General features: G+C 46.4%; 2 protein-coding genes across 4 annotated transcripts in view; both read right to left on the bottom strand.

Moving 5' to 3' along the window:
• NUP98 (nucleoporin 98 and 96 precursor) overlaps positions 1 to 27,962 on the bottom strand; it is a 102,159-nt gene that overhangs the window by 43,992 nt on the left and 30,205 nt on the right. Inside the window, exons 11-19 of one of the 2 annotated variants that reach the window (XM_067466404.1) lie at positions 25,716 to 25,808; positions 22,020 to 22,160; positions 13,597 to 13,730; positions 11,358 to 11,545; positions 9,999 to 10,109; positions 8,169 to 8,623; positions 5,457 to 5,570; positions 1,946 to 2,084; positions 1,662 to 1,839 (exon numbers count right to left, since the gene is read on the bottom strand). In XM_067466404.1, coding sequence (XP_067322505.1) covers positions 1,662 to 1,839; positions 1,946 to 2,084; positions 5,457 to 5,570; positions 8,169 to 8,623; positions 9,999 to 10,109; positions 11,358 to 11,545; positions 13,597 to 13,730; positions 22,020 to 22,160; positions 25,716 to 25,808 — 1,553 coding nt within the window. The remainder of the gene's footprint in view (positions 1 to 1,661; positions 1,840 to 1,945; positions 2,085 to 5,456; positions 5,571 to 8,168; positions 8,624 to 9,998; positions 10,110 to 11,357; positions 11,546 to 13,596; positions 13,731 to 22,019; positions 22,161 to 25,715; positions 25,809 to 27,962) is intronic. The other variant, XM_067466405.1, reaches the window with a different exon arrangement.
• Positions 14,962 to 21,109, bottom strand: LOC137096690 (uncharacterized). Of its 2 annotated transcripts, XM_067466403.1 has the most exons (3): positions 18,866 to 21,109; positions 15,877 to 18,112; positions 14,962 to 15,582 (listed from the first exon to the last, which is right to left on the bottom strand). In XM_067466403.1, the coding sequence occupies exons 1-2, from the start codon at positions 20,199 to 20,201 to the stop codon at positions 15,888 to 15,890; spliced, it is 3,561 nt and encodes a 1,186-aa protein (XP_067322504.1). In that variant the 5' UTR covers positions 20,202 to 21,109; the 3' UTR covers positions 14,962 to 15,582; positions 15,877 to 15,887. The 2 variants fall into 2 exon arrangements, with proteins under 2 accessions (XP_067322504.1, XP_067322503.1); XM_067466402.1 differs by lacking the exon at positions 14,962 to 15,582 and having other exon boundaries at positions 15,653 to 18,112.

Genomic DNA, 27,962 nt, shown 5'->3' with positions numbered 1-27,962 from the left:
TTAAAACACCACACGTTGAGTAGGGAAAACAATCCTTTTATTAAAGATAAGTAAAAGTAACAAAGTTTTGAAAAGGCACTTTAAAGGGATAGATAAATCCAATTAGGTAAAAAGATAAGCAGGAACAAATTAGTCCAAGGTAGAGTTCAGCAATGTCCAAAAGCAAAATCCACTTTCTCTAATATAATCCAAAAAAACAGTAATACATTCATCCAAAGCCTGAGCAGGTAATCACAAGAAACAAAAATCCAAACAGGAAACAAGAAATCTTTAAGCATGAATCTTCCAAGCAAGGCTTCTATGAGACGAAGACAAGAACTTAGCAGGATTCCAAACAATGCTTCATCTGGCAATATTTTCCATGCTTGGAACTTTTACGCTTTTCCAAGCCCTCAGAAACTGGTTTCGCTTTCCCTTAGCGGCTCTTATCTTTTTCTATCGAAGTCTGGCAGAACGCCGAAGGCCTTGCTCGGCCTGCCTGTTTTGACTAATCTCGGCCCACCTATCTATATGCTCATTAGTCTCTGCAGGTGCCGAGTTGTTTTCAACTCTCTGGGAACTCTCTGGGAGCAATTCAGGGAGTAAACCATCACCTCTATCATGGGAAACTACACTTGGAAAAAGTGCCTCTATGTCATTAAATAAATAAACAAACAAACAAACTTTATTTATACCCTACCAGCATCACCCCAATGGGGACTTAGCCAAGCCCAGACAACATATTACAGCAAAATAAAACCAAAACATAAGCAACAAGCAATAACATCATAATTACATAAAATATGAATACATTATCAATATAACAGTACAATAAACACAATCACAGTGACAGTGGGCAGGCCACATGTGCAGGATAATATGTTAAAAACTCGAATGAGATAAGAAGAGGAGCAAGTTATTTGCAAGAGGGAGCTCATAAAAAAAACAGGGTTGTGGAACCAAATTTTCCCATTTGGGGGGGGGGGGGGGGCGTGTATTCCAGTGACAGAAGCGTTGAGGGAAGCAGTAGTGTCATGTTGTGCACCTACTCACCAAAGACACAGCAGAAGAGCCAGGTTTTAAGGTCCTTTTTAAAGGTTTCTAGGGTAAGGGCTTTCCTGATCTCTCCAGGTATTGAGTGCCAGGGTCAGGGAGCCACAGAGGAGAAGGCTCTCTCCCTTGTGCCCACAAGACAAGCTTGTGAAACTGGCAGGGGCGAAAGGAGGGCCTCCCCCGAAGATCGAAGGGCCCGGGTTGGTTCATGGAGAGAGATACGGTCACGAAGGTAGGCGGGTCCCAAACCGTTTAGGGCTTTGTAGGTGATAACCTGTACCTTGAATTGGGCCCGGAAAATAAACGGCAGCTAGTGGAGCTCCTTAAACAGGGGGGTCAACTGCTCCCTGTAACTAGCCCCAGTTATTAATTTGGCTGCCGAACATTGGACAAGTTGCAATTTCTGGGCCGATTTCAAGGGTAGCCCCACGTAGAGTGCATTGCAGTAGTCCAGTCTAGAAGTAACTAAGGCGTGGACCACCGTGGTCAAGTCAGCCTTCTCTGCATCAATACCACTGACCAAACCATTGCCATCTTGAACCTCATTGACATCATTCCCCACATCCAAAGCACCTTATCGCGAAACACAATCACAACAACAGAAGGCTCATTTTCCGTTGTTGTCTTACCTTAAAGACCCACGACCCGGTTTCGGGGCGGTACTCCTTGAACTGGGCCCCCTGCTTCCGAGAGGCGGCCTCCAGCCGTCCTTCGTAGTTCATCTCCGCCAGCCGCTCGGGGCTCTTGATCAGGCAGCGAGAGGTCTTGTCCGTGGGCCAAACACCATCCAGAGTGACTTCGGCCGGCCTGTGGGAGAGGAAACGCTAGAACACGCCTCGCTCAACAAACACAGCTGGGCATCCCTCAGGGGCCAACCAAACGAGGGGAGCCAGAGGGAACCCAACGCCATTACCTGTTCAGGCCTTCCCCAACGGGAGGCTTTGGCTCATCATCCGGGTAGACGATGACCTCCTTCCTGCGGATGTGAACAATCTCGTCCAGGTTCAAGTCCGTGAGGTTGACTTCACCCTCAAAGCAGATTGAGCCATAACCTGAAGGGAAGAGACCCAGCACAGTCTCAGTCCACACCTGAATCCCGCCACAGAACACCTTCCGGCCTATGAATTGCCTAACTGCCCATGAGAAGGTAATCTCCAGCCAACCATAACATAGCAACAGCCTAAACTGATCAAAGGCCTGGAAGCCATGACTCCCTCTGAGGGAGTTGGGGATGTTTACCTTGGAAAAAAGCTCTAGGATACTATGGTTATCCGATCCTGGCTCACCAATGGACTCAACAATGATGGATCTGGAACAAACTTGGCACAAATACTCAACATGCCCAAATGTGAACACTGCTGGAGTTTGGGGGAAATAGACCTTGACATTTGGGAATTATAGTTGCTGGGATTTATAGTTCACCTACAATCAAAGAGCATTCTGAACCCCACCAAGGGTAGAATTGGGCCAAACTTCCCACACAGAACCCCCATGACCAACAGACAAATACTGTGTTTTTGTCAGGATTATTGAAAGTATGCATGTATGTTTTTTCAATGTGTTTCAATATGTTTAACAATGGTGTTCATATGTATTCAAGATGGATTCAGTTATGTTCAATTGTATGCTGGAATTGTTGTTGTAAGAGACAGAGAGGCAGAGAAGGAAAGACCTTGACAGAAGTAAGATAACAAGTTCCCTCTGTCTGGGAAGAATTAGGGAGTGGCTGGCTTACAGCCAAAGTGAAACTGATAAGCAGATGTTCTGAATACTGTTTTGTGCTGTGCTTTGTAGTTCATGATGTAGCCAGCTGAGAAGTAGACGTGTATTGAGATGTACTAAGTAAACTTGAAGTTATTTCTGAAACTGGAAGACTGCAGTGTCCTGTTTTGTGTCTGTGTGATCTAGTAACCTCAACTCCGCTGCACGTAGACCCCAGAGTCTTCACTCTGACAGTTTTCTCATGGTCTAGGCGACTCCTCTGACACCCCCTTGCAACTTTCCAACCCCCCCACCCCACCCCGGGGTCTTGACCTCCAGGTTGAGAAACTCTGGCTTAGACTGTATCTTTCTGCCTGGTGGGCAGATACAGGGATTCAGTCCAACTCTAGCAGGTTTCAGCGGTGACCAGGGGAGCATTTGCACAATTAAAACTTGTGCGCCAGTTGCGCCCGTACCTTGGGAAGTCTGACTTGGCCACGGTAGTCCACGCACTGGTTACATCCCATATAGACTACTGCAACGCTCTCTACGTGGGGTTGCCTTTGAAGACTGCTCGGAAGCTTCAGATGGTCCAGCGGGCGGCAGCCAGGTTGCTAACGGGAGTGGCACTCAGGGAGCACACCACTCCTCTGTTGCGCCAGCTCCACTGGCTGCCAGTTTGCTACCGGGCACAATTCACAGTGCTGGCTTTAGCCTTTAAAGCCCTAAACGGTTCTGGCCCGACCTATCTGTCCGAACGCATCACCCCCTATGAACCAGTTAGGACACTAAGATCGTCCGGGGAGGCCCTGCTCTCGATCCCGCCAGCCTCGCAGGCACGACTGACAGGGACGAGAGACAGGGCCTTCTCAGTGGTACCCCCTCGGCTGTGGAACGTCCTTCCCACAGACATCAGCTCGGCCCCCTCCTTGCTGGCATTCAGGAGAAGAGTGAAGACTTGGCTCTTTGAACAGGCGTTTAATTAAGCAGTGCAATCAATTGATTGAGATTGGAACTTGGAACTTGGAATAATAGACGAGGAGATTGGATTATGACTTTATTGATGAGACGTGATGGATTAGTTATATGGATGTATTGTTGTTTATTGTTATACTGATGTATTGCTATGTGATTTAGTTGCTTTAGTTACTGTTTTTTAAATGCTAATACTATTGTTGTGCACTTTGTATATTGACCTGGTCGTAAACCGCACTGTCGCCTACGGGCTGAGAGAGTGTGGTATACAAATAAAGTAAATAAATAAATAAATAAATAATAGCATTCTATAAAATGTTATTTTACAAATTAAGCAACAAAACATCATGTTTTGCAACCTATAGTCAGAAAAATCAGTCCAATACATAGTAACGTTATGTCATAATTACTGTATTTATGAATTTAGCACCAACACATCGCAACGTATTGAAACAGCTGTGGAACCGGGTGAGCGGCAGACTGCGTTGGATAATATAGAACGTTGGATGAGCGAAGGTTGGAGAAGCGAGACTCTACAGTACAGTTAATTGGTGGCTTTCCATAATACCAATAGTTATGTTATAATGTGTATACTTTGGAAATAATAATAATAATAATAATAATCACACTAAAAAACCAAATTTCTGGAAGAGAGAAAGCTTTAAAGCAGTGTTTCTCAACCTTCCTAATGCCACGACCCCTTAATACAGTTCCTCATTTTGTGGTGACCCCCAACCATAACGTTTTTGTTGCTACTTCATAACTGCAATTCTGCTCCTGTTATGAATTGTAAATATTCAATATGCAGGATGTATTTTCATTCACTGGACCAAATTTGGCACAAATATTCGATATACCCACATTTGAATACTGGTGGGGTTGGCAGGGGATTGATTTTGTCATTTGGGAGTTGTAGTTGCTGGGATTTATAGTTCACCTAAACTCAAAGAGCATTGTGAACTCCACCAATGATGGAATTGGACGAAATTTGGCACACAGAACTCCCATGACCAACATAAAATATTGGAAGGGTTAGGTGAGCATTGACCTTGAGTTTTGGAGTTGTAGTTCACCTACATCCAGAGAGCACTGTGGACTCAAACCAAGATGGAGTTGGATCAAACTTGACATGAATACTCAATATGAATACTATGAATATGAATAACAATATGAATGACATGAATACTACTAATAATAGTATGATACAATTATATATTTATATATTTATATTACATGTAATATTACTAATAATATTACAGTATAATTGATATAGCAATATTTAAAACTGATCTTGTACTATGTTAATAATATATTGTATGTATATATACCTTGTAAGCCGCTCTGAGTCCCCTTTGGGGTGAGAAGAGCGGCATATAAATGCCGTAAATAAATAAAAATAAATAAATAAATATGCCAAAATGTGGACACTAGTGGAGTTTGGGGAAATAGACCTTGACATTTGGGAGTTGTAGTCACTGGGATGTATAGACCACCTACAATTAAAGAGCATTCTGAACCCCACCCATGATAGAATTGGGCCAAACTTCCCACACAGAACCCCCATGACCAACAGAAAATACTGTGTTTTCTGATTGTCTTTGGCGACCCCTCTGACGACCCCCTCAGGGGTCCCGACCCTCAGGTTGAGAAACACTGCTTTAAAGCATGAACGTCAGGGAGGAGGGCCCCTCCTTGAGGTCTTCTAAAATATGGAGGTGGGAATTTGAGTAAGAGGTGCGTGTGCTCACCTTTGCGGCCAATGGTGAAGCCCGACACGATGCACTCCCCTTGGTCGTCGGTCATTTTGGCCAGCTCTTCCATTGAAGGAACGGTGTAATACCCGGCCCGCGTTAAGACAATCCCTGGAAGAAGCACAACCGGGTTACTCAAGGGCACACTTCTCAGCCACTTTGGCAGCAAGTGCAGTGATTTAAGGGCAGAGCAAAGTGAAGGGAAACACATTGTAGTTTTGTTAATTTTAATGTGCAAACTGAAAGAAACAGAGCTCTGTAGTTAAAACCTCATGTAGATTAGAGCAGAGCTTTCAAAACATTTCAGGTTGGTGACAAACTCCTTCGACATGCAGCCATTCGTGGCACAGAAATTCAGTTTTACTAGCAAATCCCCAGGTTGAGATGCCTTGTTTTGAGGGACTTACCCTTCTTCAGGATTTCTATGACTTCTTCATACGAGTCTGTGGTTCACAATAAATCCGTTATCAACCATACGAAGCTGGCCCTACAGTTTGGTTTTCAAAAGTGAGCAAACAAGGTATCTCAACCCGGGGACCCTTGGCGGATATCATTTCGGAGTATATGGACAATATTTTGGACAATAGTTTACGTTCTCAAGGACAATTCTAAGACTGTGTAAATATTATCCTTTGTTTGGAAAGTTCAAACAAAAGAGTGAAAATACAAACACAGTATATCTTATTATTTTCTTCTCGTGACTTATTTGCAACTGTGAACAGATTTACGTAGCTAATGATAACATAACACGGTGTGGATAACAGTCTGCAACTTTCGTTTTGTTATTGATTATAGATATCTGGGCTCCACAGTCACCTACGGACCCAACGCCAGGACACCGAACTTGGAGAACCATCATCCTCGGACTACGAGGGATCACCTAAGTAAGTAAGATATCTGTGTTTCTTTGACACTAGTGTTAGGGGCCACACGGGACCCTTGAAGAACCCATCCTGGCCCCACTCCTGTGTCAAGGGCCCCCTTCTTAGACTGTGCTCTGACCTACAAGAAGCACTGCCTGAACATCAAGCAAAAAGTGGGTGCTAGAAACAATATCATACATAAGCTGACTGGCACAACCTGGGGATCACAACCAGATACAGTGAAGACATCTCCCCTTGCGCTGTGCTACTCTGCTGCTGAGTACGCATGCCCAGTGTGGAACACATCTCACCACACTAAAACAGTGGATGTGGCTCTTAATGAGGCATGCTGCATTATCACGGGGTGTCTGCGCCCTACACCACTGGAAAGATTAAACTGCTTAGCCGGTATTGCACCACCTGACATCCACCGGGAAGTAGCAGCCAATAGTGAAAGGACCAAGGCAGAGACATCTCCAGCTCATCCCTTGTTTGGGCATCAGCCAGCACGTCAATGACTTAAATCTAGAAATAGTTTTATAAGATCAACAGAGACACTTGCTGGAACACCTCAGCAAGCGAGAGTCCAAAAGTGGCAGGCTCAAACCCAGAACCTCAATCCATGCCTTGAGAGACTCCTCCCTGGGCACACAGCGGACTGGGCGACTTGGAAGGCACTGAACAGACTGCGCTCTGGCACCACGAGATGCAGAGCCAACCTCAAGAAATAGGGCCACAAAGTGGAATAATCCACGACATGCGAGTGTGGAGAAGAGCAAACCACTGACCACCTGCTGCAATGCAACCTGAGCCCTGCCACATGCACAATGGAGGATGTTCTTATAGTAACAACAGAGGCACTCTAAGGGGCCAGATACTGGTCAAAGGACATTTAATCAACTACCAAGCTTGCAAACTTTGTGTTTTGTTTGACCATTTGCTTTTTTATTATTATTTTAATTTATTTTTGTCGTGTTAGGAGTGACTCCTGGTGTGAGAGAATTGGCCGTCTGCAAGGACGTCGCCTAGGGGACGCCCACATGATTTGATGCTTTTATCATCCTTGTGGGAGGCTGCTCTCATGTCCCCGCATGAGGAGCTGGAGCTGATAGAGGGAGCTCATCTGCCTCTCCCCGGATTCGAACCTGCAACCTGTCGGTCTTCAGTCCTGCCGGCACAGGGGTTTAACCCACTGCGCCACAGGGGCTATTTTTTTATCATGTCAGGAGCGAACCAAACAGTTGTACTTCATTTTTTAAAATTTATTTATTTATTTACTTTGCTTGTATACCGCAGTTTCTCAGCCCGTAGGCAACTCAACGCGGTTCACAACAAGAGCAAAAAGTCAATCCGGCAACATACAGAATTTAAAAACCATTAACAACATAATATACAGAATAATGACACATGCAATACAACTGTTTCATAGAATCATAGAATCAAAGAGTTGGAAGAGACCTCCTGGGCCATCATCCAGTCCAACCCCATTCTGCCAAGAAGCAGGAATATTGCATTCAAAACACCCCTGACAGATGGCCATCCAGCCTCTGTTTGTTTGGTTCACTCCTGACATGATAAATAAATTTAAAAAAAATGCCAGCATCAGATCCTCTGGAGATGCCAGCTACAGACACAAGAGAAGTGTCAGGAGAAAATGCAGGCAAAATGTCAGGAGAAAATGCTGCAAGAATGCAGTCATCCAGCCCAAAATTACACAACACCCCAATTTTGCATTTGTAAGAAGGCCCATAAATGTGCTCACGACTAGAGACCTCAGAGACCACACCCACTCAACACCTGGGCCAGGTTTTACAGTTCAGAAAAGGAGGCCAGAGCATTTGGATACCTGCCGGCGCTGTCACCTGCCCGCTCCCCCGGGTGGCTGCGGCCTGCTCTTTCCGCCTGCAAGCCTGGCACCTGGCGGCATTTCCTGGGAGAGGAGCGGGATGCCCCGGACGGACCCAAGCCTCACCCGCAGGATGCAGCTCATGCACTCTGTCCGCCCCCTCCTCCGGGTCGTCTTGCAGGGAGTCTTCGTGGCCAAAGGTCTCCTCGCTGCTGCTTTCCAGCCCATTGCGCAGCGGCGGACGCCGGTTCAGGACCGCGATGGTGTCGTCCGCAATGTGATTGTGATGCTTGTGGGCGGCCTCCTCGGGGCTCTGCGAGAGGAACCTGACCCCCGGGTTGCCGTAGAACTGCGTCATGTCACGAGAGGTGGAAGGGTATTCCCCGTCCTCTGGCTCCCCGTCCAGACGGTGGTTCTCGCCGCTCTCGTCCACTGACCGAGAGAGGAAGCTGAATCTGAGGGAAGCAAAGTCACAAGGGTGAAATGCTGCAGCAAAGGAGGGCTAATTCCACTGCATGCGAGGACGGGGATCAGGGACTCCAACACTCAGAGGGATACAATCGAAGTGTCATTCATACTCCAGAGACAACAGGCAGCTTGAAAGCATCATAATTTTAAACTGTGATTTAAATTATGTTTAAGTATTTAAAAGCATGGCATACTGAAGGGGGGGGGGGGCAGGGTTGTTGTGTGCTGCTCTGCAGACTGGGGGACACAATGCAGCCAAGGTTTCAAACTGCAGGAAAAGAGATTCCAAACCCTAAGAAGAAATTCCTGACAGTAAAAAGAGCTGCTTGGCAGTGGAAGATGCTGACTCAGAGTCCAGTGGAATCTCCTTCCTTCTCTGGAGGTTTTTAAAGCAGAGGCTGGGTGGCCATCTGTCGGGAGGGATCAGATTGTGTCTTTCTCCCTGGCAGAAGAGGGTTGGACTGGATGGATGTAGCATAGACACCAAGAACTGGGAAGCCCTGGTCCTTGAGCGCTCTACCGGCTGTTAGGAACTGTGGGAGTTGCAGTCCAAAACGCCTGGAGAGCTGAAGTTGGCCCATGCCTGCTAAATACCATTCTGATTTGCTCAAAGGCTTCCCTTTCATCAAAACAGGGCAATCTATGGGACCGGCAGCTGTCGGGATGGCATCCTTTTCCGAAGCCGAGCCAGACACACAGCTTTCCTCACAAGGGCCTCCTTTGTTTTCTTTCCCTCCTCTGCCAGCTGCATGCAGGACCAGATCTGGCCCGCTCTCTCTGCCCCACTTTTGTTAAAGGATGAAGCGGTTACAACTGAAGGGAGATGTTGGCTCTAAGCTGGAATGTGTCCAGAGGAGGGCGACTCAAATGATCAAGGGTTTGGAGAACAAGCTCTATGAGGAGCGGCTTAAAGAGCTGGGCATGTTTAGCTTGCAGAAGAGAAAGCTGAGAGGAGACAGGACGAGGGCCATGGATCAAGATGTGAGAGGAAGCCACAGGGAGGAGGAGGGAGCAAGCTTGTTTTTTGCTGCCCTGGAAACTGGGACGCAATGGAGCAATGGCTTCAAACTACAAGAGAGGAGATTCCATCTGAACATGAGGAAGGACTTCCTGACTGTGAGAGCCGTTCAGCAGTGGAACTCTCTGCCCCGGAGTGTGGTAGAGGCTCCTTCTTTGGAGGCTTTTAAGCACAGGCTGGATGGCCATCTGTCGGGGGTGCTTTGAATGCAATTTTCCTGCTTCTTGGCAGAATGAGGTTGGACTGGATGGCCCAGGAGGTCTCTTCCAACTCTTTGATTCTATGAAAAACCCCTTTATTAGGAAGGGAGGCCGAGAGCGGGAGGCCACGGCCGAAGGACGCACCGTTCTCCATTCTGTGGGGACTCCGAGGGGGAGGCCTGGTCGTTGCCTTCGCTGGGAGAGAAGAGGCTGCTAGTGTTGAGGTTCTTCAGGACCAGCTTCTTAATGCTCTTCCTGAAACAAGAGAGAGAGAGAGTCACAGTCTTGGAGTAAGGACATGTCACGGGAATGTCACCAAGGAGAAGAAGCTGAGCATGGGTTAAAGCAGGTGTGGGCAAACTTGGGCCCTCCAAGTGTTTTGGACTTCAACTCCCACAATTCCTAAGAGCCAGTCTGTTAGGGATTGTGGGACTTGAAGTCAAAGGGCTAAGTTTGCCCATGCCTGCTTTAGTAGCCCACAGAGACCTAAAAACTTGGTTCTTCCGATGTGCCTTTGGAGAGTGACCATGTATCCCATTTCTGTCTGTTCCGTCTACAGTGTCGTCCTCATGATGCACTTTCCCCCATCCTTAATGAAGGCTTAACCCCACGGTTTGTCCCTTAGGAGCTCCTCCCTCACAAATACACTTTTCCCACTGCTATCTCATCCAGGGTTTAGCACAGCTGGTAAATCAAACTCAACCAAAAACAGCTGAAACAAACCACCTCCTTCTGTTCTGTCTGTCGGTGTATCGTCTATACAAAGCAGCATTCAATATTTGCCATGAATGTGGACTGTGATCCACTCTGAGTCCCCTTCAGGGTGAGAAGGACGGAATACAAATAAAGTGTTGTTGTTGTTGTTATTTTATCTTGTGCATTTAGCCCTCCCATTGTGTTTGATTTTTCTTTGTTATTTTGCACTGTTTATTTTATCTTGTTGTTTATGTATTTTATTGTGATGTAATTTTTCGTTGTTTTGTATTTTATTTTGCTGTATTGTATTTTGCCTCTATAATGGTCTGAATTTTACTAGACAGAGCAGATATTGGTACTAGTGGTTCAGCCGAATTCTCCATGCCGTTAACCTCAGTTTCTGTACTTCCGGGTAAAATACCCGGCCCTCCTGTGACGTCAACAGGTCTACCCTGCTGGGGAACCTGAAGAAAACTCTCTTGGACATTCGAAGCAGAGGAGAGAACCAGGGCTGTCTTGGCCACCAAGGGGTTACCAAGATGCAACTCGCGTTCTCCCTCTGAATTTTTGCTGCAACTCTCAATAGCAGGGGAAAGGGAGGGAAAGCATATTATTATTATTATTATTATTATTATTATTATTATTATTATTGAGAAATAAAAAAATGCTTGCTTTGCAGCTGAGAGAGGTGCGCATCCTGTTTAAGCTGCCTTCCCTGCACTTTGGAGCAGGAACCTTTTTGTCAAAGACCTACCCTCCTCCCCCTTCAAAAACTCCATGTAATTCACGGAGAGACTGGCTACTCACTTGGGCATGAAGGCCCCGTTGGAGAGGGCAGGCTCGTCGTCATCCAGGCCATCAAAGAGGTGGGACTTGGAGGAGCCCGTGGTCTGCAAGGCCTTTGGCCGCACGCGGGTGGCTGGGCGAGGGGTCAGCTTGTAGTGGGTGGGGGTGGTCAGCGCCTTCTGGGCCGCTGGGTTGGTGGGCTTCAGCCTCTGAAAACCAAACACAAGAAGCGATGGGCCTCAGCCATTGTCCGATCAGACCCAGAGCTGGCCAGTTACGTTTGTCCTATGGGCGAGAGGGCTTATTAAAAAGACCCTCCTCATAAATGTACAGCAGAATAACTTATTAGCAGCAGCGTGACCCAGCACCAGTAGCCCAAACTGCTAGAAAGAACACAAACACACAGACCAATGTGACCTCTTCCTTACGAGGCTTTTCTTTATAGCAAAACAATATAGTTGCACTATTTACAAGAACAAGGTTTCCATGACACATTATAAAGTTCTTTATACTTCCTTCTTTGCTTCCACACTGAGCATCTTTCTCATGCAGATAAATAGCTTCACTCTCACAGAGGTTCCTCTCACACCAAAATTACCAAAAGCCTCACACATTAGCTTTTGACACACAGCAGCCTTCACACAGGAGTTTTACACATGAGGTCTTCAACCTGGGGCTTCTCTTGCCGAGTTCTCACACCAGGCCTCTCACACTCTGAGACCTACCTCACATTGAGGCCTACTAACACTGAGGTTTACCTCACACTGAGGCCTCTCTCTGACTGAAGCCTCTTCATACTGAGGGCAACTAACACCGAAAGAATACTAAGTTACAGCCACACCTTATATTGAATGCAGCATTTGCTGAGTCACTGCATCCATTTAACCCTTCCAGTGCTTGACTCACATTTTTGTAATTAAAAATACCTAGTTAATTGTTAATATTTCTGCCAACATTCCAACTGAGATTGTGAGTATGATGGGGGTGAGTTTAAAGCCTATTTTAAGTGCATTTATTACATTTTAATCTGTCTTTACCACACTATTTAGTTGTTTAACTTTTGTATTGTGGGTTGTTGTAGATTTTTGGGCTATATGGCCATGTTCTAGAAGCATTCTCTCCTGATGTTTCGCCTGCATCTATGGCAGGCATCCTCAGAGGTTGTGAGGTCTGTATTGTGTTTTTAAAACTTGACTTTAGTGTGGGATTGTCAGCTGCCTTGAGTCCCCATGGTGAGAAACATGTGGCATAAATAGAGTTAATAAATAATAATAATCATAATAATTATCATAATTTTGCTCCTGGAGTTCCAGCTCCTCCTGCTATTTGAGTGAGAGAAAAACTCTTGTCTTGGTCCAGACCAGGCCTAGTTTCACATCCTCCCTGCCATGTTCCCCCTTTAGCAGCGGTTCTCAACCTGGAGGTCGAGACCCCCAGAGGGGTCGTTCGGCCAATTTGGAGGGTTGCGAGGCCGCCTCCTTTGGCCCCACCCCCTTCGCCTGCTCAAAATGGTTGGGCAAAGTCTCCCTCGCCTGCCAGCCGGCAAGCACAAAAACCAGGCAAGGGGGGCTCCGCTCAAGGCCCGGCCTCACACGAAGCCTCCCTCGCCTAGTCTCCCCGCTTTCCGGCTGTTGGGATTGCGAGGCAGGCGAAGGAGGCTTCATCCGAGGCCAGGTCTCGACCGGAGCCGCCCTTGCCTGGCCGAGAGCCAGGCAAAGAGACTCTGCTCGAGGCCTGGCATTGCACGAAGCCTCCTTCTCCTCGCTTGCCGGCTGGCGAGGTTGCAAGGCAGGTGAGGGATGCTTCATATCCCCTAAATCGTCGTCAATTCCTCCCAACCACCTCCAGTATTTTCTGTTTGACATGGAAGTTCTGTGTGCCAGGTTTGATCTGTAATTTGTGAAGGTCTCAGTGGTCTGTGGAAGTCAGAGCTGAATAGGTTGAAGGTATCTCAAATCCCATCATCTGTTTTCCATATTCCCCCAAATACATTTTTCCCTGATTAATCACTATGCTTTAATTATGTTGAATTTGTAACAATGAAAACACATTCTGCATATCAGATATTGACATTACAATTTGTAACAGTAGCAAAATTACAGTTCTAAAGGAGCAACGAAAATAATTTTATGGTTGGGGGTCACCACAACATGAGGGTCCCTATTTAGGGGTCACGGCATTGGAAGGGTTGAGAACCACTGCCCTATAGCCATCCTCCCTTCATCACCCCACAGAGCCAGGGAATCCCTTCCCTGCTTACCTCTTCTTTCTTCTTGGGGTCAGACATGGGGTTCCGGAAGAGCGGGGAGTCCCCGAAGGGCGAGTACGTCAAGCTGTTAAGGTGCTGCTGCAGAATCGCTTGCTGGGCGGCCGAAGCATTTGGGTCCGTCAAAGCTAAGAAGTCAGAAGCAGAGCAGAAACACCCATTGGTCCAACGTCCAGCAAGGGAGACAGAAGACCGGGTTGCGACTATACCAGAAGCTGAAAGTGTCAAAGCCACCCCTGCCCAGGAGCAACTCCTCATCCATGCTGCCTGTCTAATCTAGTCTTAGTCAAGCCAGTAAAGGGAATTCTAGTTTCATGTTTCCAGTTGTTCATGTCCCATGCTTCCAAGGTTTAAGAATTGTTCCTGAATTTAGTGTGTTGGATTTTATACTGACTTTTCTGCCACATCCCTTTGTTTGCCACAGCACTGGCTGTGGTGCAGCTGTCTGGGAGTCAGCTGTATTAAATCACCACTCATGAGTTCGAAGCGAGACCGGGTCGGAGTATGCTCCTGACCATTCGTCTAGCTTGCTGTCGACCTTTGCAGTCTAAAAGACAGTTGCATCAGACAAGTAGGAAATTTAGTACCGCTTATGCGGGGAGGCTAATTTAACTAATTTATGACGCCATAAAAATCTCCAGCAGCCAGCAAAAGAATGAGGAAGTACTCCATCAAGGACTTGTTGTCACAAGTGGACAGTGAAGCGGCAGCTCCCCCAGTGGCCGGAATTCGAACATATCCTCATGAAGCTGGAATATTAAATTGCCTCTGTGTTTCTGTCTATATATGTTGTGTATCTATGGCAGGGGTCCTCAAACTACGGCCCAAGGACCGGATACGGCCCTCCAAGGTCATTTACCCGGCCCTCGCTCAGGTCAACCTAAGTCTGAAATGACTTGAAAGCACATAACAACAACAACAATCCTTTCTCATCAGCCAAAATCAGGCCCACACTTTCCACTGAAATACTAATAAGTTTATATTTGTTAAAATTGTTCTTCATTTTAATTCTTGTATCGTTTTTAAGTGGGTTTTTTTGCACTACAAATAAGATATGTGCAGTGTGCATAGGAATTCATTCATGTTTTTTTCAAATTATAATCCGGCCCTCCAACACTTTGAGGGACTATGACCTGGCCCTCTGTCTAAAAAGTTTGAGGACCTCTGATCTATGGCATTGCATGTTTGCCATGTATATGTGCACCGTATCCGCCCAAAAAATGAACAGACTCAGAAGTGAGTGGACAGATCAAAAGACAACCTGGCAAAATGGCACGACCTAAAAGAATCTCACACCTCCGCATCTGTATGCCTGTCCACTGTGCCCTGCCTCATGTACAGAGGAAACTGTCCGAAACCGACTGCGCAGGCGCAGGAAATACCATATGTGCGATTTCACAGGGACTACGATGGAGAAAATAATAAACCCGTGCGAGTCCCCTGCGGGGTGAGAAGGGCGGATGTGCAGAAGTTATTGATACTATGTATATGTTTAACTGTTAGAATATGTTTGTGTTGGTAACAGTAGCTGAAACTAGAGTTAACTGGTTGTATCCACAGTGAGGTTGCCAAGGAGACCAGGCAGGAGAGTGAGAAGTGGGCGAAGCCAAGCAAGAAAATGTTATCTGCGTCTTTGAAAAGAAGCAGTTCAGTTGGGAGTTGAGAGTCGGAGTTAGCAGTTGAGAGTGGAGAGTGGAGAAGCAGTGTGTGTGAATAGCCGGAGGTTTCTTCAGTCTAGGAAGGCTGAAGGGAGAAACCTAAATAGTTTCTTTAGTCAGAGAGGACTAAGGGAAGCTTGTTTAGATCACTAGTCAGGGAAGGACTAGAGATCAAGGATTTGATCAAGAAAAGATCAAATCGGGAGGCTATTTACATTAGGAAATAAAGGTTGCTTACCTGTAACCGTATTTCTTCGAGTGTTATTCCGTGAAATTCGCACCTATGGGTTTTCCCCTGCGCCTGCGCAGCAATCCGGAAGTTCTAAAGATTTAATAGATTTTTAAATGATTATTTTAAATGATTATTTGCGGACGCGGAAGCCCCGCCCATGTCCCCGCCCCCTTGGGCGCCCTTCGCCGCGGCGTGCGGCTCCTGGGTAGTTCCCCAGCGCTAAACAGCAGCCAGGCAACGGCATGACAGAGGGGAGGAAGGGCGGGTTGTGCGAATTTCACGGAATAACACTCGAAGAAATACGGTTACAGGTAAGCAACCTTTATTTTTTCTTCGTGTATTCCGTGAAATGCGCACCTATGGGTGAGATAGCAAGCTACTGACCTGGAGGTGGGTCATGCCACACAGGAAAAAAGAACTGCCCTGCCGAAAGCAGCGTCCTTCTTGGCATGTATATCCAATTTGTAGTGAGAGGCAAACGTGGAAGGTGTAGACCACGTAGCTGCTCTACAGATCTGGTCCAGCGGCACCCCTCGCAGGAAGGCTTGGGAAGTAGAGACTGACCGAGTGGAGTGAGCCACCAGATGAGATGGGGGTTCTTTTCCCGCCAATTGGTAGGCTAGGCGAATCGTCGAAACGATCCAGGAAGCCAATCCCTGTGAGGACACAGGGTGGCCCAGAGTGTCTTTCCTGTACTTTAAAAAGAGTTTGGGAGACTTCCTGTAAGAGGACGTCCTATGTAAATAGAACGAGAGTGCTCTTTTAACATCAAGGGAGTGAAGGGTCACCTCCAACGGGGAGGTTGGATTTGTAAAGAATGCTGGTAAAATAATGTCTTCCGACATGTGAAACTGGGAAACAACTTTGGGAAGAAACGTAACGTCGGTTCGAAGGACGACCTTGTCATCATGGAACCTAATGTAAGGTGGGTCTGAACGGAGAGCCGTGAGCTCACTGCTTCTTCTAGCGGATGTAATGGCCACTAGGAATGCAGTCTTCCAGGAAAGGTGAGAAATCTCATTGGAGGCCATGGGCTCAAAGGGAGGTTTTGACAACTGGGACAGTACTAACTCCAAGCTCCATTGAGGGGCGGGAGGGGAGGCAGGAGGGTGGACATTCTTGTATCCTTTTAGAAACAATTGAACCAAATGGTCTTGAAAAAGGGACGGCAAGCCAGCTTTTCTACGGAAAGATGAAATGGCCGCTAGGTAGCATTTGACAGATGAGAGAGAGGAGCATTTGTTGGAGAGGTGTACCAAGAAATCTAGCACCACCGGGGTAGGTGCTGTAGTGGGGTTGTGTCCTGCCGAGTTTGCAAAGGATGTAAAGAGGGACCATTTGTAGTTGTATGATTTGGTAGTGTTCGGTTTGTGAGCGGCAAGAATTATACGGGATACTGCATCAGACAAGTTTATTGAGGCTTGATCCTCCACGCTGTAAGACGGAGGGATTGGAGGTCTGGGTGAAGCACCAGCCCGTTCTCCACCGTGAGGAGGTCCGGGGTGGGGTCGAATTTGAGGAATTGGCTGTTGGAGAGTAGGAGGAGTGGGGCAAACCAATGCTGGCGTGGCCACCACGGGGTGATTAGGATGCAGTCTGATCTGTCTTGGATTATCTTGGCTATGACTGGAGATAGGAGGGGGAGCGGGGGGAAGATGTATAGGAGGCCTGGTGTCCAGTGGAATAGGAAGGCGTCTCCGAGACAACCTGGGGATGCGCGAGGGTGGAGTCTTGCGCAGTAGAGAGGGCAATGAGTGTTCGAAGGGGAGGCAAAAAGGTCTATCCTGGGGGTGCCCCATTTGCGTGTGATGAGTTTGAATTGTGTTGGGTGGAGATGCCATTCGTGATTGTTTTTTGCTGTTCTGCTCAGGGAGTCCGCTAAAATGTTGTCCTGTCCCGGGAGGTGGATGGCTGTGAGAAGGACATTGTGTTGAATGCACCATTCCCAGATGCGTGTGACGATTGAGAGAAGTGTTTGTGACCTCGTTCCTCCCTGTTTGTTTATGTAGTATTTGACAGCTGTGTTGTCTGTCACAATCTGGACCACACGATTGGATACAATTCGGACGAAGGCCCGAAGAGCTTTCTCCACCGCCATCATTTCGAGGGCGTTGATGTGGAATTTCTGGTCTTGTCGGGTCCAGTGCCCGCTGACCTGGAACCCCTTGAGGTGAGCTCCCCAACCCGAGTTGGAGGCGTCCGTCGTGAGGGACGCAGAGGGACGGGGTTGGTTGAATGGAATTCCCAAGAGAACATTGCGTGCTTTTGTCCACCATACAAGGGAGTGGAGGACAGAGTGGGGTGGATGAAGGACCCGAGACTGTGAGTCGCGGAGAGGGTCGAAGGTTCTGATGAACCAGTTTTGAAGGGGCCGCATTCGGAGGCGTGCGAATGGGGTCACGTTTGTGGTGGAGGACATGTGACCCAGGATGGACTGGATAGTCCAAGCGGAGGCCTGCTGAGAGTGTTGGAGGGTAGTAATGGCCTGTTTGAGGTTGGAAAATCGGTCTTCCGGGAGGTACGCTTTCTGGCGTATGGTGTCTAGGATAGCTCCGATGAATTGGATACGTTGCGTCGGTTGGAGATGGGATTTTTCCTGGTTGATAACCAGTCCGAGGACCTGTAAAAGAGACAAGGTGTAATGAATATCTTTACACAACTGAGGCCTTGAGGACGAGCAAAATAACCAATCATCAAGGTACGGAAAAACCGTAACGCCCTGTTGGCGGAGATGTGCGGCTACAACGGCCATGCACTTAGTGAATACTCTGGGTGCCGTGGACAAACCAAACGGGAGAGAATTGAAGGAAAAATGTTTGTCCTGAACTGCAAAGGTCAGAAACCTGCGATGTGATGGTCTGATTGAGATATGGAAGTATGCGTCTCGTAGGTCTATCGTGGCTAGCCACGAGTTTTCAGGGATGAAAGGGAGAATGTTAGGTAGAGTGACCATGCGGAATTTGCGTGGTGTGATGAAAGTGTTGAGTCTACGGAGATCTAGAATGGGTCGAAGGCCACCATCTCTTTTATCTACTAAGAAGTATCGAGAGTAGAAACAGGTGGCGGTTGTGTGAGAAGGGGTGGCAGAGATAGCTCCTTTATGAAGGAGAGAGTTTATTTCGTCCCAAATGGCTTGAGAGGGTTGAGTGAAAAGAATAGTGCCAACCTGTGGATAGGTATTGAACTCTATTGCATAACCCCTGTTTACTATATCGAGAACCCAGGTGTCTGTGGTTATGGATTGCCATTGTGGAAGGAATTGATGAAGCCTGTTTAAGTATGTAAGTGGGGGGATGGGGGGTGAGGTGATAGGTAAAGGTGTGTCAAAAACGGCGTTTATTGGTATTGGAGGGTCTGGTACCACGGTACTGACCTCTAGAGGGGAGTGAAGGACGTCTTGCAGCTGTAGCTGGGGCGTATGGTCTTTGTCTGCCCCTGTAAAAAGAAGTGTTATAAGGCCTGTTATAAAACTGGGGCCGGTAGTAGTAGGAGCCCCACCTTTGGCGTTGGTAGGTGTAGGGCTGTTGATCATACTTGTATACAGTTTGTTTCATTTTGTGGGAATGCTCCAATTGTGAATCTGTTTCAGGGTTGAAGAGGCCCGCCTCATCCATAGGGAGGTTCTCAATGAGGGCACGTTGTGATTGGGAAAGAATTGCAGCTCTCAGCCAGGCGTGGCGTCTGAGAGCAACCGATCCCGCAATCAATTTGCCTGAGGTGTCAGCTGTATTTTTTGCTAGATCTTTCTGTAGTTTGGCTAGCAACAGTGCTTCTTGAGCAAAGGCCTTAGCCAGCGGTTGCTCAGCTGGTGGTAATAAGTCTAAATATGGGGATATTTTATTCCAAAGTAGGGTCTGGTAGACACTCATATAGACCCCATAGTGTGCCATGCGGGCAAAGAGGCATGCTGAGGAGTAAAATTTTTTAGCCATAGAGTCCAATTTTCTCCCTTCTTTATCGGAGGGAGATGACTGGTTAATTTGGATTGGCTTTGGTTGAGCATCAGTTACTACAGAGTTTGCTTTGGGCATTTTGGATAGCCATGAGGCTGAAGATAAGTCAATACGGTACAAATTTTCTGCCCTTTTTGGGGTTGCTGGAACCAGGGATGGGGCAACCCCTGTATTTTTAAGGATTTTCAAGAGATAAGGCAGTGTGGGCAACACAGTGGATGCAGGTGCCTGTTGTTCAGTAGAAGTAAAGCATGGATCTGTGACTGTATCAGAAGGCTCTGGAGTGGTAAGGTTCAGGGTCCTTGCCAGCCTGATCATAAGGGCTGAGAATTTTTTAAAATCCTCTAGGTGCTGAGGTGATGGGTCAGAGTCTGTTACCGGGTCCTGGATAACAGGAGTATCCTCATTGGACTCCAGATCAATAGTATCAGTCTCTGGTTGAGGAGGCATGCGAGGGTCATGAGGGAGTGATTGAGGATCCACCTCGGGGTGAAGGTCTGGTGGTTGAGAGAGTGTAGCCGTAGGTGGTGCACGAGGAGGTTGTGGGTACCTGGGGTCAGGGTATTGATAGGCATGGGGCCCCCTAAAATGGTCAGGGGGGGGAGGGTAGTAGAAAGGGTATGGGAAGGGAGGTGGAGGGGGGGGATAGAGGTGGTAAGGGTACTCCTGGTACCCATAGGTTTGATAGTGTTCAGGAGGAAGAGATCGCACCTTCTTGGGTGGAGGGTGGGGGGGGGGTCGGGGGTTGGTTTGCATGAGGGGATGGAGAGCGCTGGCGGCGTCTAGAGGATTGCGCCGAAGTGCTTGGCTGTATGGGGGAAGGAGTTTCCCCTGGTACCGGTTGCGGAGAGTTTGGAGAGGGGGGGGGAGAGGCCTGAGAAGGAGGCAAGGGAGGGGGAGAGAGAGAGAGATCGGGTGGCTGCTCCGGCTCCAGGTGGGGGGCTAGGAGCTCGAGTGGAGGGAGGTGGGAGGGATCCTCCATTTCCAGCATGTTTGGGAGCGGTTCCTGCAGCTGCAGGGTGGAACCGGAGAGGTGAGGCACCGTTTCAAGGATAGGAGGACTCAAGGGCTGAACACCAGTGAGTTGCCGTCCCTTTTTCTGTTTAGTAGGTTTCTCTTTCGTTTTTGCAGGCTTCGTGGCCTGTTTAGAAAGCTTTGCTTTTTTTCTCGGCTGCTCCTCAAGGGAAGCATTTGCCTGAGTAGAATCACGCCTATCCCCAACGCGTGGGGAGGGAGGCTGAGCAACTTCTTGAATCGGGGAGGATTGGGAGGGAGCGGGGAGCATCTGGGGCGCTAGGGCCCGTTCATACAACAAAGCTTTTAATCTGGCATCTCTGCCTTTGCGAGCCCTGGTGGTGAAGCTCAAGCAAATTTCACATGTCTGGAGGTTGTGAGTTTCTCCAAGACAGAGAAGGCATTTTGAATGCCTATCGGCCTCAGGGAGGTTAACTCCGCAGGCCGAACAATTTTTAAAGTAAAGGGAAGACATCTTAGCCTGTTCAGGAGAAAGAATAGTCGTGCCGGTCCGCGTTCAGGAGAGGAGAAGGTAGGTAGTCGAAAAACAGTCCAAAAGTCAGGGAAAGTGTAGGTAAATCGAAGAGCGAAGTCCGGAGATGCTGCCTGTTTGGCGCGGAAAAAGGAACTACCCAGGAGCCGCACGCCGCGGCGAAGGGCGCCCAAGGGGGCGGGGACATGGGCGGGGCTTCCGCGTCCGCAAATAATCATTTAAAATAATCATTTAAAAATCTATTAAATCTTTAGAACTTCCGGATTGCTGCGCAGGCGCAGGGGAAAACCCATAGGTGCGCATTTCACGGAATACACGAAGAAAAAACATTGTTTATTAAAGTGCTTCACCTCAGTAAAAGTCAATCACAAGTTGTGTCATCTAGAAGAGTAAACTGTATTGCAAACCAAGTTACATTCAAAGTTCTATAAGTTATTCCAAGTTATTTAACAGCCTGCAACCATACGCTTTGTACATAATAAACTTATTAACTTTTGTTGAAGACCGTGTCATCTCCATTAATCTGCGTCTGGGGAGCCAGATCACATCGGCAATACCTCACGTTGGTGGCAGTTACCTTAATTTACAAGTAATAACTGGCCTCCCCTATAACAAATTCTTATCAACAATTGAGGCCTGAGATTAATTACACCCATGATCATCCACACCTGTATAATTGGTGGCAAAATTTAAGAACAGTCTGTGCAATTGGTGACAGCGGGTGGGTTCTTTAAAGTTAAAAACCCTATACCCTGTCCATTGTTGGAATAGCACCTTCGTAATTGGCACAATTGTACAACTGGTGCGTGCAGACTTCGCAAATATACATACTGTAAATAAATAAATAAAATATTGTGCCCTGATTCTTTGTCTTCCTGTTTTTTTTCAAGCAACTCTTGTATCTTGAATCTTATGGACTATTTTATACATTTGGACTTGGGTGTTTTTTACTATTTTTACTGAACTGCTTCTTATATATTCTTCTTGTTGTTTTATATTGGTCTGGATTGTGCTGGTTAAGTACAGAGGTGCTCCTGCCCTGGAATACAACACTGAGATATACTTACCCACGGCAGGCTGGGGGGCTCCGAAGCCAAGGGTGGCTGTCGAGGTATTAAATCCAGGCGTGCCGAAGGTGCCGGTCCCCAGCGTGCCCCCGGGCTTTGGCTGGGCGCCCCCAAACAAGGAAGTCTGGCCAGCACTGAGGGCTACGGAAGGAGGAGGAGGAGAAACAGGGGTTGGTGGCAGGACCTCCCAAACACCCAGAAGCAACCAATGTGCCCAGGTCTCCTGCGTCTCTAGGGAGGACGGTTGCAAAGGGGCTTTCTCCCCTCTTGCTTTGTCAGAGAAGGAATATATATCCTGCATATGCCATCAACTGGAGACCCCTGCCCTCAGCACCAACTGCCGCTCTGGGCCAGAGTGAAGGGGGGGGGGGCAGGGGATTGTTCCACCTTGTCTCCTGTGCTATTCTAATAATATAATATAATCCAATCTATATAAATAAAAATGTAATGTTCGTTTGTGATACCATCAGAACTCAAAAACCACTGGACGAGTTGATACCAAATTTGGACACAAGACACCTAACAACCCAATGTATGTCCTTCACTAAAAAAAAACAACTGATTTTGTCATTTGGGAGTTGTAGTTGCTGGGATTTCTAGTTCACCTACAATCAAAGAGCATTCTGAACCCCACCAACGATGGAATTGAACCAAACTTGGCACACAGTTCTCCCATGACCAACAGAAAATACTGGAAGGGTTTGGTGGGTAGTGTCCTTTGGTTTTGGAGTTGTAGTTCACCTACATCCAGATATCACTGTGGACACAAACAATGATGGATCTGGACCAAACTCTACAAGAATACTCAATATGCCCAAATGTGAACACTGGTGGAGTTTGTGGCAAATAGAATCTTGACATTTGGGAGTTGTAGTTGCTGGGATTTATAGTTCACCTGCAATCACAGAACATTCTGAACACCATCAACGATAGAATTGGTCCAAACCTCCTACACAGAACCCCCAATGTGGGCCACAGCAACGCGTGGCAGGGGACGGCTAATATAATATAATATAATATAATATAATGTAATGTAATGTAATATAATATAATATAATATATTGTATATACATTTAATATTTATGATATTATAATGTAATGCAATATAATACTAGTAACATGATATTGTAATTATATATTTATATTACATGTAATGTCACTAATAATATTACAATATAATTGGTATAGTACAATATAGCAGTGTTTAATGCTGATATTGTACTATGCTAATAGTATAGTGCAGTGTTTCTCAACCTGGGGGTCGGGACCCCTGGGGGGGGGGTCGCAAGGGGGTGTCGCCAAAGACCATCAGAAAACACCGTATTGTTTTCTGTTGGTCATGGGGGTTCTGTGTGGGACGTTTGGCACAATTCCATTGTTTGTGGGTTTCAGAATGCTCTTTGATTGTAGGTGAACTATAAATCCCAGCAACCACAACTCCCAAATGTCAAGGTCTATTTTCCCCAAACTCTACATTCACATTCAGGCATATTGGGTATTCATGCCAAGTGTGGTCCAGGTCTATTATGGTATGAGTCTACTGTGCTCTCTGGATGTAGGTGAACTACAACTCCAGAACTCAAGGTCAATGCCCACCAAACCCTTCCAGTATTTTTGGTTGGTTATGGGAGTTCTGTATGCCAAGTTTGGTTCAATTACATAGTTGGTGGAGTTCAGAGTGCTCTTTGGTTGTAGGTAAACTATAAATTCCAGCAACTACAACTCCCAAATGACAAATTCAGTCCCCTCCCAACCCAACCGGCATTCAAATTTGGGCATATTGGGTATTTGTGCCAAATTTGGTCCATTTGGTTAAGCAGGGGCTGGATGGCCATCTGTCAGGGGTGATTTGAATGCAATATTCATGCTTCTTGGCAGGGGGTTGGACTGGATGACCCATGAGGTTTCTTCCAAGTCTTTGATTCTTTGATTGAAAATAAATCCTGTATATCTGGTATTACATGACGATTCGGAACAGCAGCAAAATTACGGTATGAAGTAGCAACAAAAATAATGTTATGGTTGGGGGTCATCACAACACGAGGAACTGGATTAAGGGGTCGCGGCATTAGGAAGGTTGAGAAACACTGGTATAGAGTATTGTATGTATATATACCTTGCAAGCTGCTCTGAGACCCCCTCGGGGTGAGAAGGGCGGAATATAAATGTCGTAAATAAAAAATCAATAAATATATTGAAAAGGCACATTTCAAAAAACAATGCCCATGAAACCTAGGAATTCCCTCAGTCCCAGGGGGAAGAATCAACTGCAACTTCAGTTACTAACTACAGCAGTGGTTCTCAACCTTCCTAATGCCGCGACCCCTTAGTACAGTTCCTCACGTTGTGGTGACCCCCAACCATAACATTTTCATTGCTACTTCATTCATAACTGTAATTTTGCTACTGCTATGAATTCTAATGGAAATATCTGATATGCAGGATGTATTTTTAAATCCCAAATACCCAATATGCCCAAATTTGAATACTGGTGGGGTTGGGGGGGATTGATTTTGTCATTTCGGAGCTGTAGTTGCTGGGATTTATAGTTCACCTATAATTAAAGAGCATTCTGAACACCACCAATGATGAAATTGAACCAAACTTGGCACACAGAACTCCCATGGCCAAGAGAAAATACTGGGAGGATCTGGTGGACATTGACCTTGAACTTTTGGAGTTGTAGTTCGCCTATATCCAGAGAGCACTGTGGACTCAAACAATGATGGATCTGGACCAAACTTGGCACGAATACTCAAAATGCTGACATGTGAACGCTGGAGGAGTTTGAGAAAATAGACCTTAACATTTGGGAGTTGTAGTTGCTGGGATTTATAGTTCACCTACAATGAAATAACATTCTGAACCCCACCAACTATAGAATTGGACCAAACTTCCCACACAGAACCCATGACCAACAGAAAATACTATGTATTGTCGAAGGCTTTCATGGCTGGAATCACTAGGTTCTTGTGGGTTTTTTCGGGCTATAGAGCCATGTTCTAGAGGCATTTCTCCTGACGTTTCGCCTGCATCTATGGCAAGCATCCTCAGACCTCACAACCTCTGAGGATGCTTGCCATAGATGCAGGCGAAACGTCAGGAGAAATGCCTCTAGAACATGGCTCTATAGCCCGAAAGAACCCACAAGAACCTAGAAAATACTATGTTTTCTGATGGTCTTTGGTGACCCCTCTGACACTCCGTCGTGACCCCCACAGGGGTCCCGATCCCCAGGTTGAGAAACACTGAACTACAGGCATGGGCCAACTTCGAATCTCCAGGTGTTTTGAATTTACACTCCCACAATTGTGGGAATGGAAGTCTGAAACAGCTGGAGAGCCAAAGTTGGCTCATGGCTACTCCAGAGCCTTTGAAGCAGAGGCTGGATTGGATGGCTATCTCTTGGGAGAAAATGGATTGTGTTTATCTGAATGGCAGAAGAGGTCTGGACTCGAGGTCTGGACACCAATTCTATGATTCCAGTACATGGCAATAGGATTTGTGAGATAGGAATGCTATGATAAAAATGCCACAGAAAGAAGACCTGATCTTTGGGTGGACAAAGGCAAGTTTGTCCTCTAGCAAAACCAGCAAACCATTGTGGTGGGTGTCCAGTCACTGCCATCTCACTGTGAGATATGCTGAGCTCCAACTGAGACCTTGCTGGTCTACAGGGCAATACCCATTCCTTACCTGTCCCAAATCCCGTTCCGAGACCCGTTCCCAGGGCACCTGCAGCTGGCTTGTTCCCAAAGAGGGTATTCCCAGTGGTGTTTGCACCAAAACCTACAAATGGAAAACCAAGGGTCAGGAGGTTTAATGTTCAGGAGAGCCCTCTGCCCAAGTGCCATCGTATTTGGCCTGCTTCCTTCCATGCACACAAAGTCCTTATGAGGATGATGCAAACAGAAAAAGTTGAAACATTCACACCTAGCTCCAGCAGACAGGAGTCCTTTGTCCCACCCTGGTTATTCCACAGATATATAAACCTTCAATGGCTTCTCTGTCCACAAGCATATGGACAATTTCAACAGAAAGGAGGAAACCATGAAAAGGAACAAAATCTGGCTACCAGTATTAAAAAAACTCTAAAATTGTAACAGCAAAACAACAGAGAGGAAACAACCAGGCACGTCTAATCACCTCTCAATAAAAGATCCCCCAGGCACTGCCAGGCCATCAAATGCTAATCAAGGTGGTCAGTTAAAACGTTCACGCCTAGATCCAGCAGACAAGAGTCCTTTGCCCCACCCTGGTCATTCCACAGATATATAAACCTTTTTTCCTGGTTCCAACAGACCTTACAACCTCTGAGGAAGCTTGCCATAGATGCAGGCAAAACGTCAGGAGAGAATGCCTCTAGAACATGGCCATATAGCCCGAAAAAACTTACAACAACCCAGTGATTCCGGTCATGAAAGCCTTCAACAATACAGAAAAAGAGCACTAGCTGTCATAATAGCACAGTGCCCCTGTTTCCCAAACAACTGCACCCAGGACCCTCACAAAAGGAAACAGGCACCAATTCAAAGCTCCACATGAATTGTTCTGGAAAGACAAGTTACTCCTATCAGAGTGAAAATTTTCGGGGTGCTATGCGCAGCAGATGAGGTTACTAGATCACACAGACACAACTCAGGACACTGCAGTTTTCCAGTTTCAAAATAGCATAAAGTTTACTACGCATATCTATACATGTCCATTCTAAGCAGGCAAAATCAGGAACTACAAAGCACAGCTTCAGTACAGTTTCAGAACATCTGCTTATCAGGCTCTCTGGCTGTAAGCCGGATACTCCCTATTTCTTTCCAGCCAGAGAAACTCGTTATCTAACTTCTGTCAAGGTCTCTTCTCTCTGCCTCTCTGTCTCTTATAATAACAATTCCAAAACACAGTTGAATGCAACAGAATCCATCTTGAATACATATGAACACCATTCATAATCATATAGAAACACATTGAAAAAACATACATGCATACCTTCAATAATCCTGACAATTCCTCTGCTCTTATCAAAACTCAAAGCATCTGTTATGAAGGTGGGAAGACCACCCTCCATTATTAAGACTCTCAACCAAAAATGGGTTGTTCTGGAAGCCCAGCAGGCACACAACAGAGAAGCCAGTATTATGTGCAGTTTGCTCCTGGCATTCTCTTATCCAGACACTCACAGGCAAAATGCGTATGGAGGCCAAAAAAAAGGGGGGGGGGGTTCCCTTGTGCAAAAGTGAGATTTTACCGAAGAAAACGCACATGTATTTCTAGAAAGCTTTTTTGAGCCCTATTTTTGCTCCAACGCCAAGCATATTGACATACAGACTGGTGTTTGGAAATGCGCTGGGATGTGCAAACATAACACAAAGACAGAAAAAATATTTATTTTCTCCTTCAACAGGGAGAAAACAGAAATGACACTCCTTCCATCATTTCACAGGTGAAACCCCACACTCCATAACAACAACAACAACAACAACAACAACAACAACAACAACAACCTTTATTTATAACCTGCCACCGTCTCCCCAAAGGGACTTGGGGTGGCAAACATGAGGCCAAGCCCAAAAATACTACAGCAAAGTTAGACACAAAGCAACAGACAAATTACATCAAAAACAAAATACATAAAGTAACAAAATAAAGTAAAATAAACAGTACGAAATAACATAATAAAATCAAACAGAAACGGCAACAACAACAACAACAAATGTTATTTATACCCCGCCACCATCTCCCCAAAGGGGACTTGAGGTGGCTAACATAAGAAAAGCCCAAAAATACTACAGCAAAGTTAGACACAAAGCAACAGACAAATTACATCAAAAACAAAATACATAAAGTAACAAAATAAAATAAAATAAACAGTATGAAATAACATAATAAAAGCAAACAGAAAGGGCAACAACAACAACAACAAATGTTATTTATACCCCGCCACCATCT

This window comes from Anolis sagrei, chromosome 3, assembly GCF_037176765.1.
Source record: "Anolis sagrei isolate rAnoSag1 chromosome 3, rAnoSag1.mat, whole genome shotgun sequence".
NCBI classification, from domain to species: domain Eukaryota; kingdom Metazoa; phylum Chordata; class Lepidosauria; order Squamata; family Dactyloidae; genus Anolis; species Anolis sagrei.
This window is presented reverse-complemented; position numbering and strand designations above follow the sequence as displayed.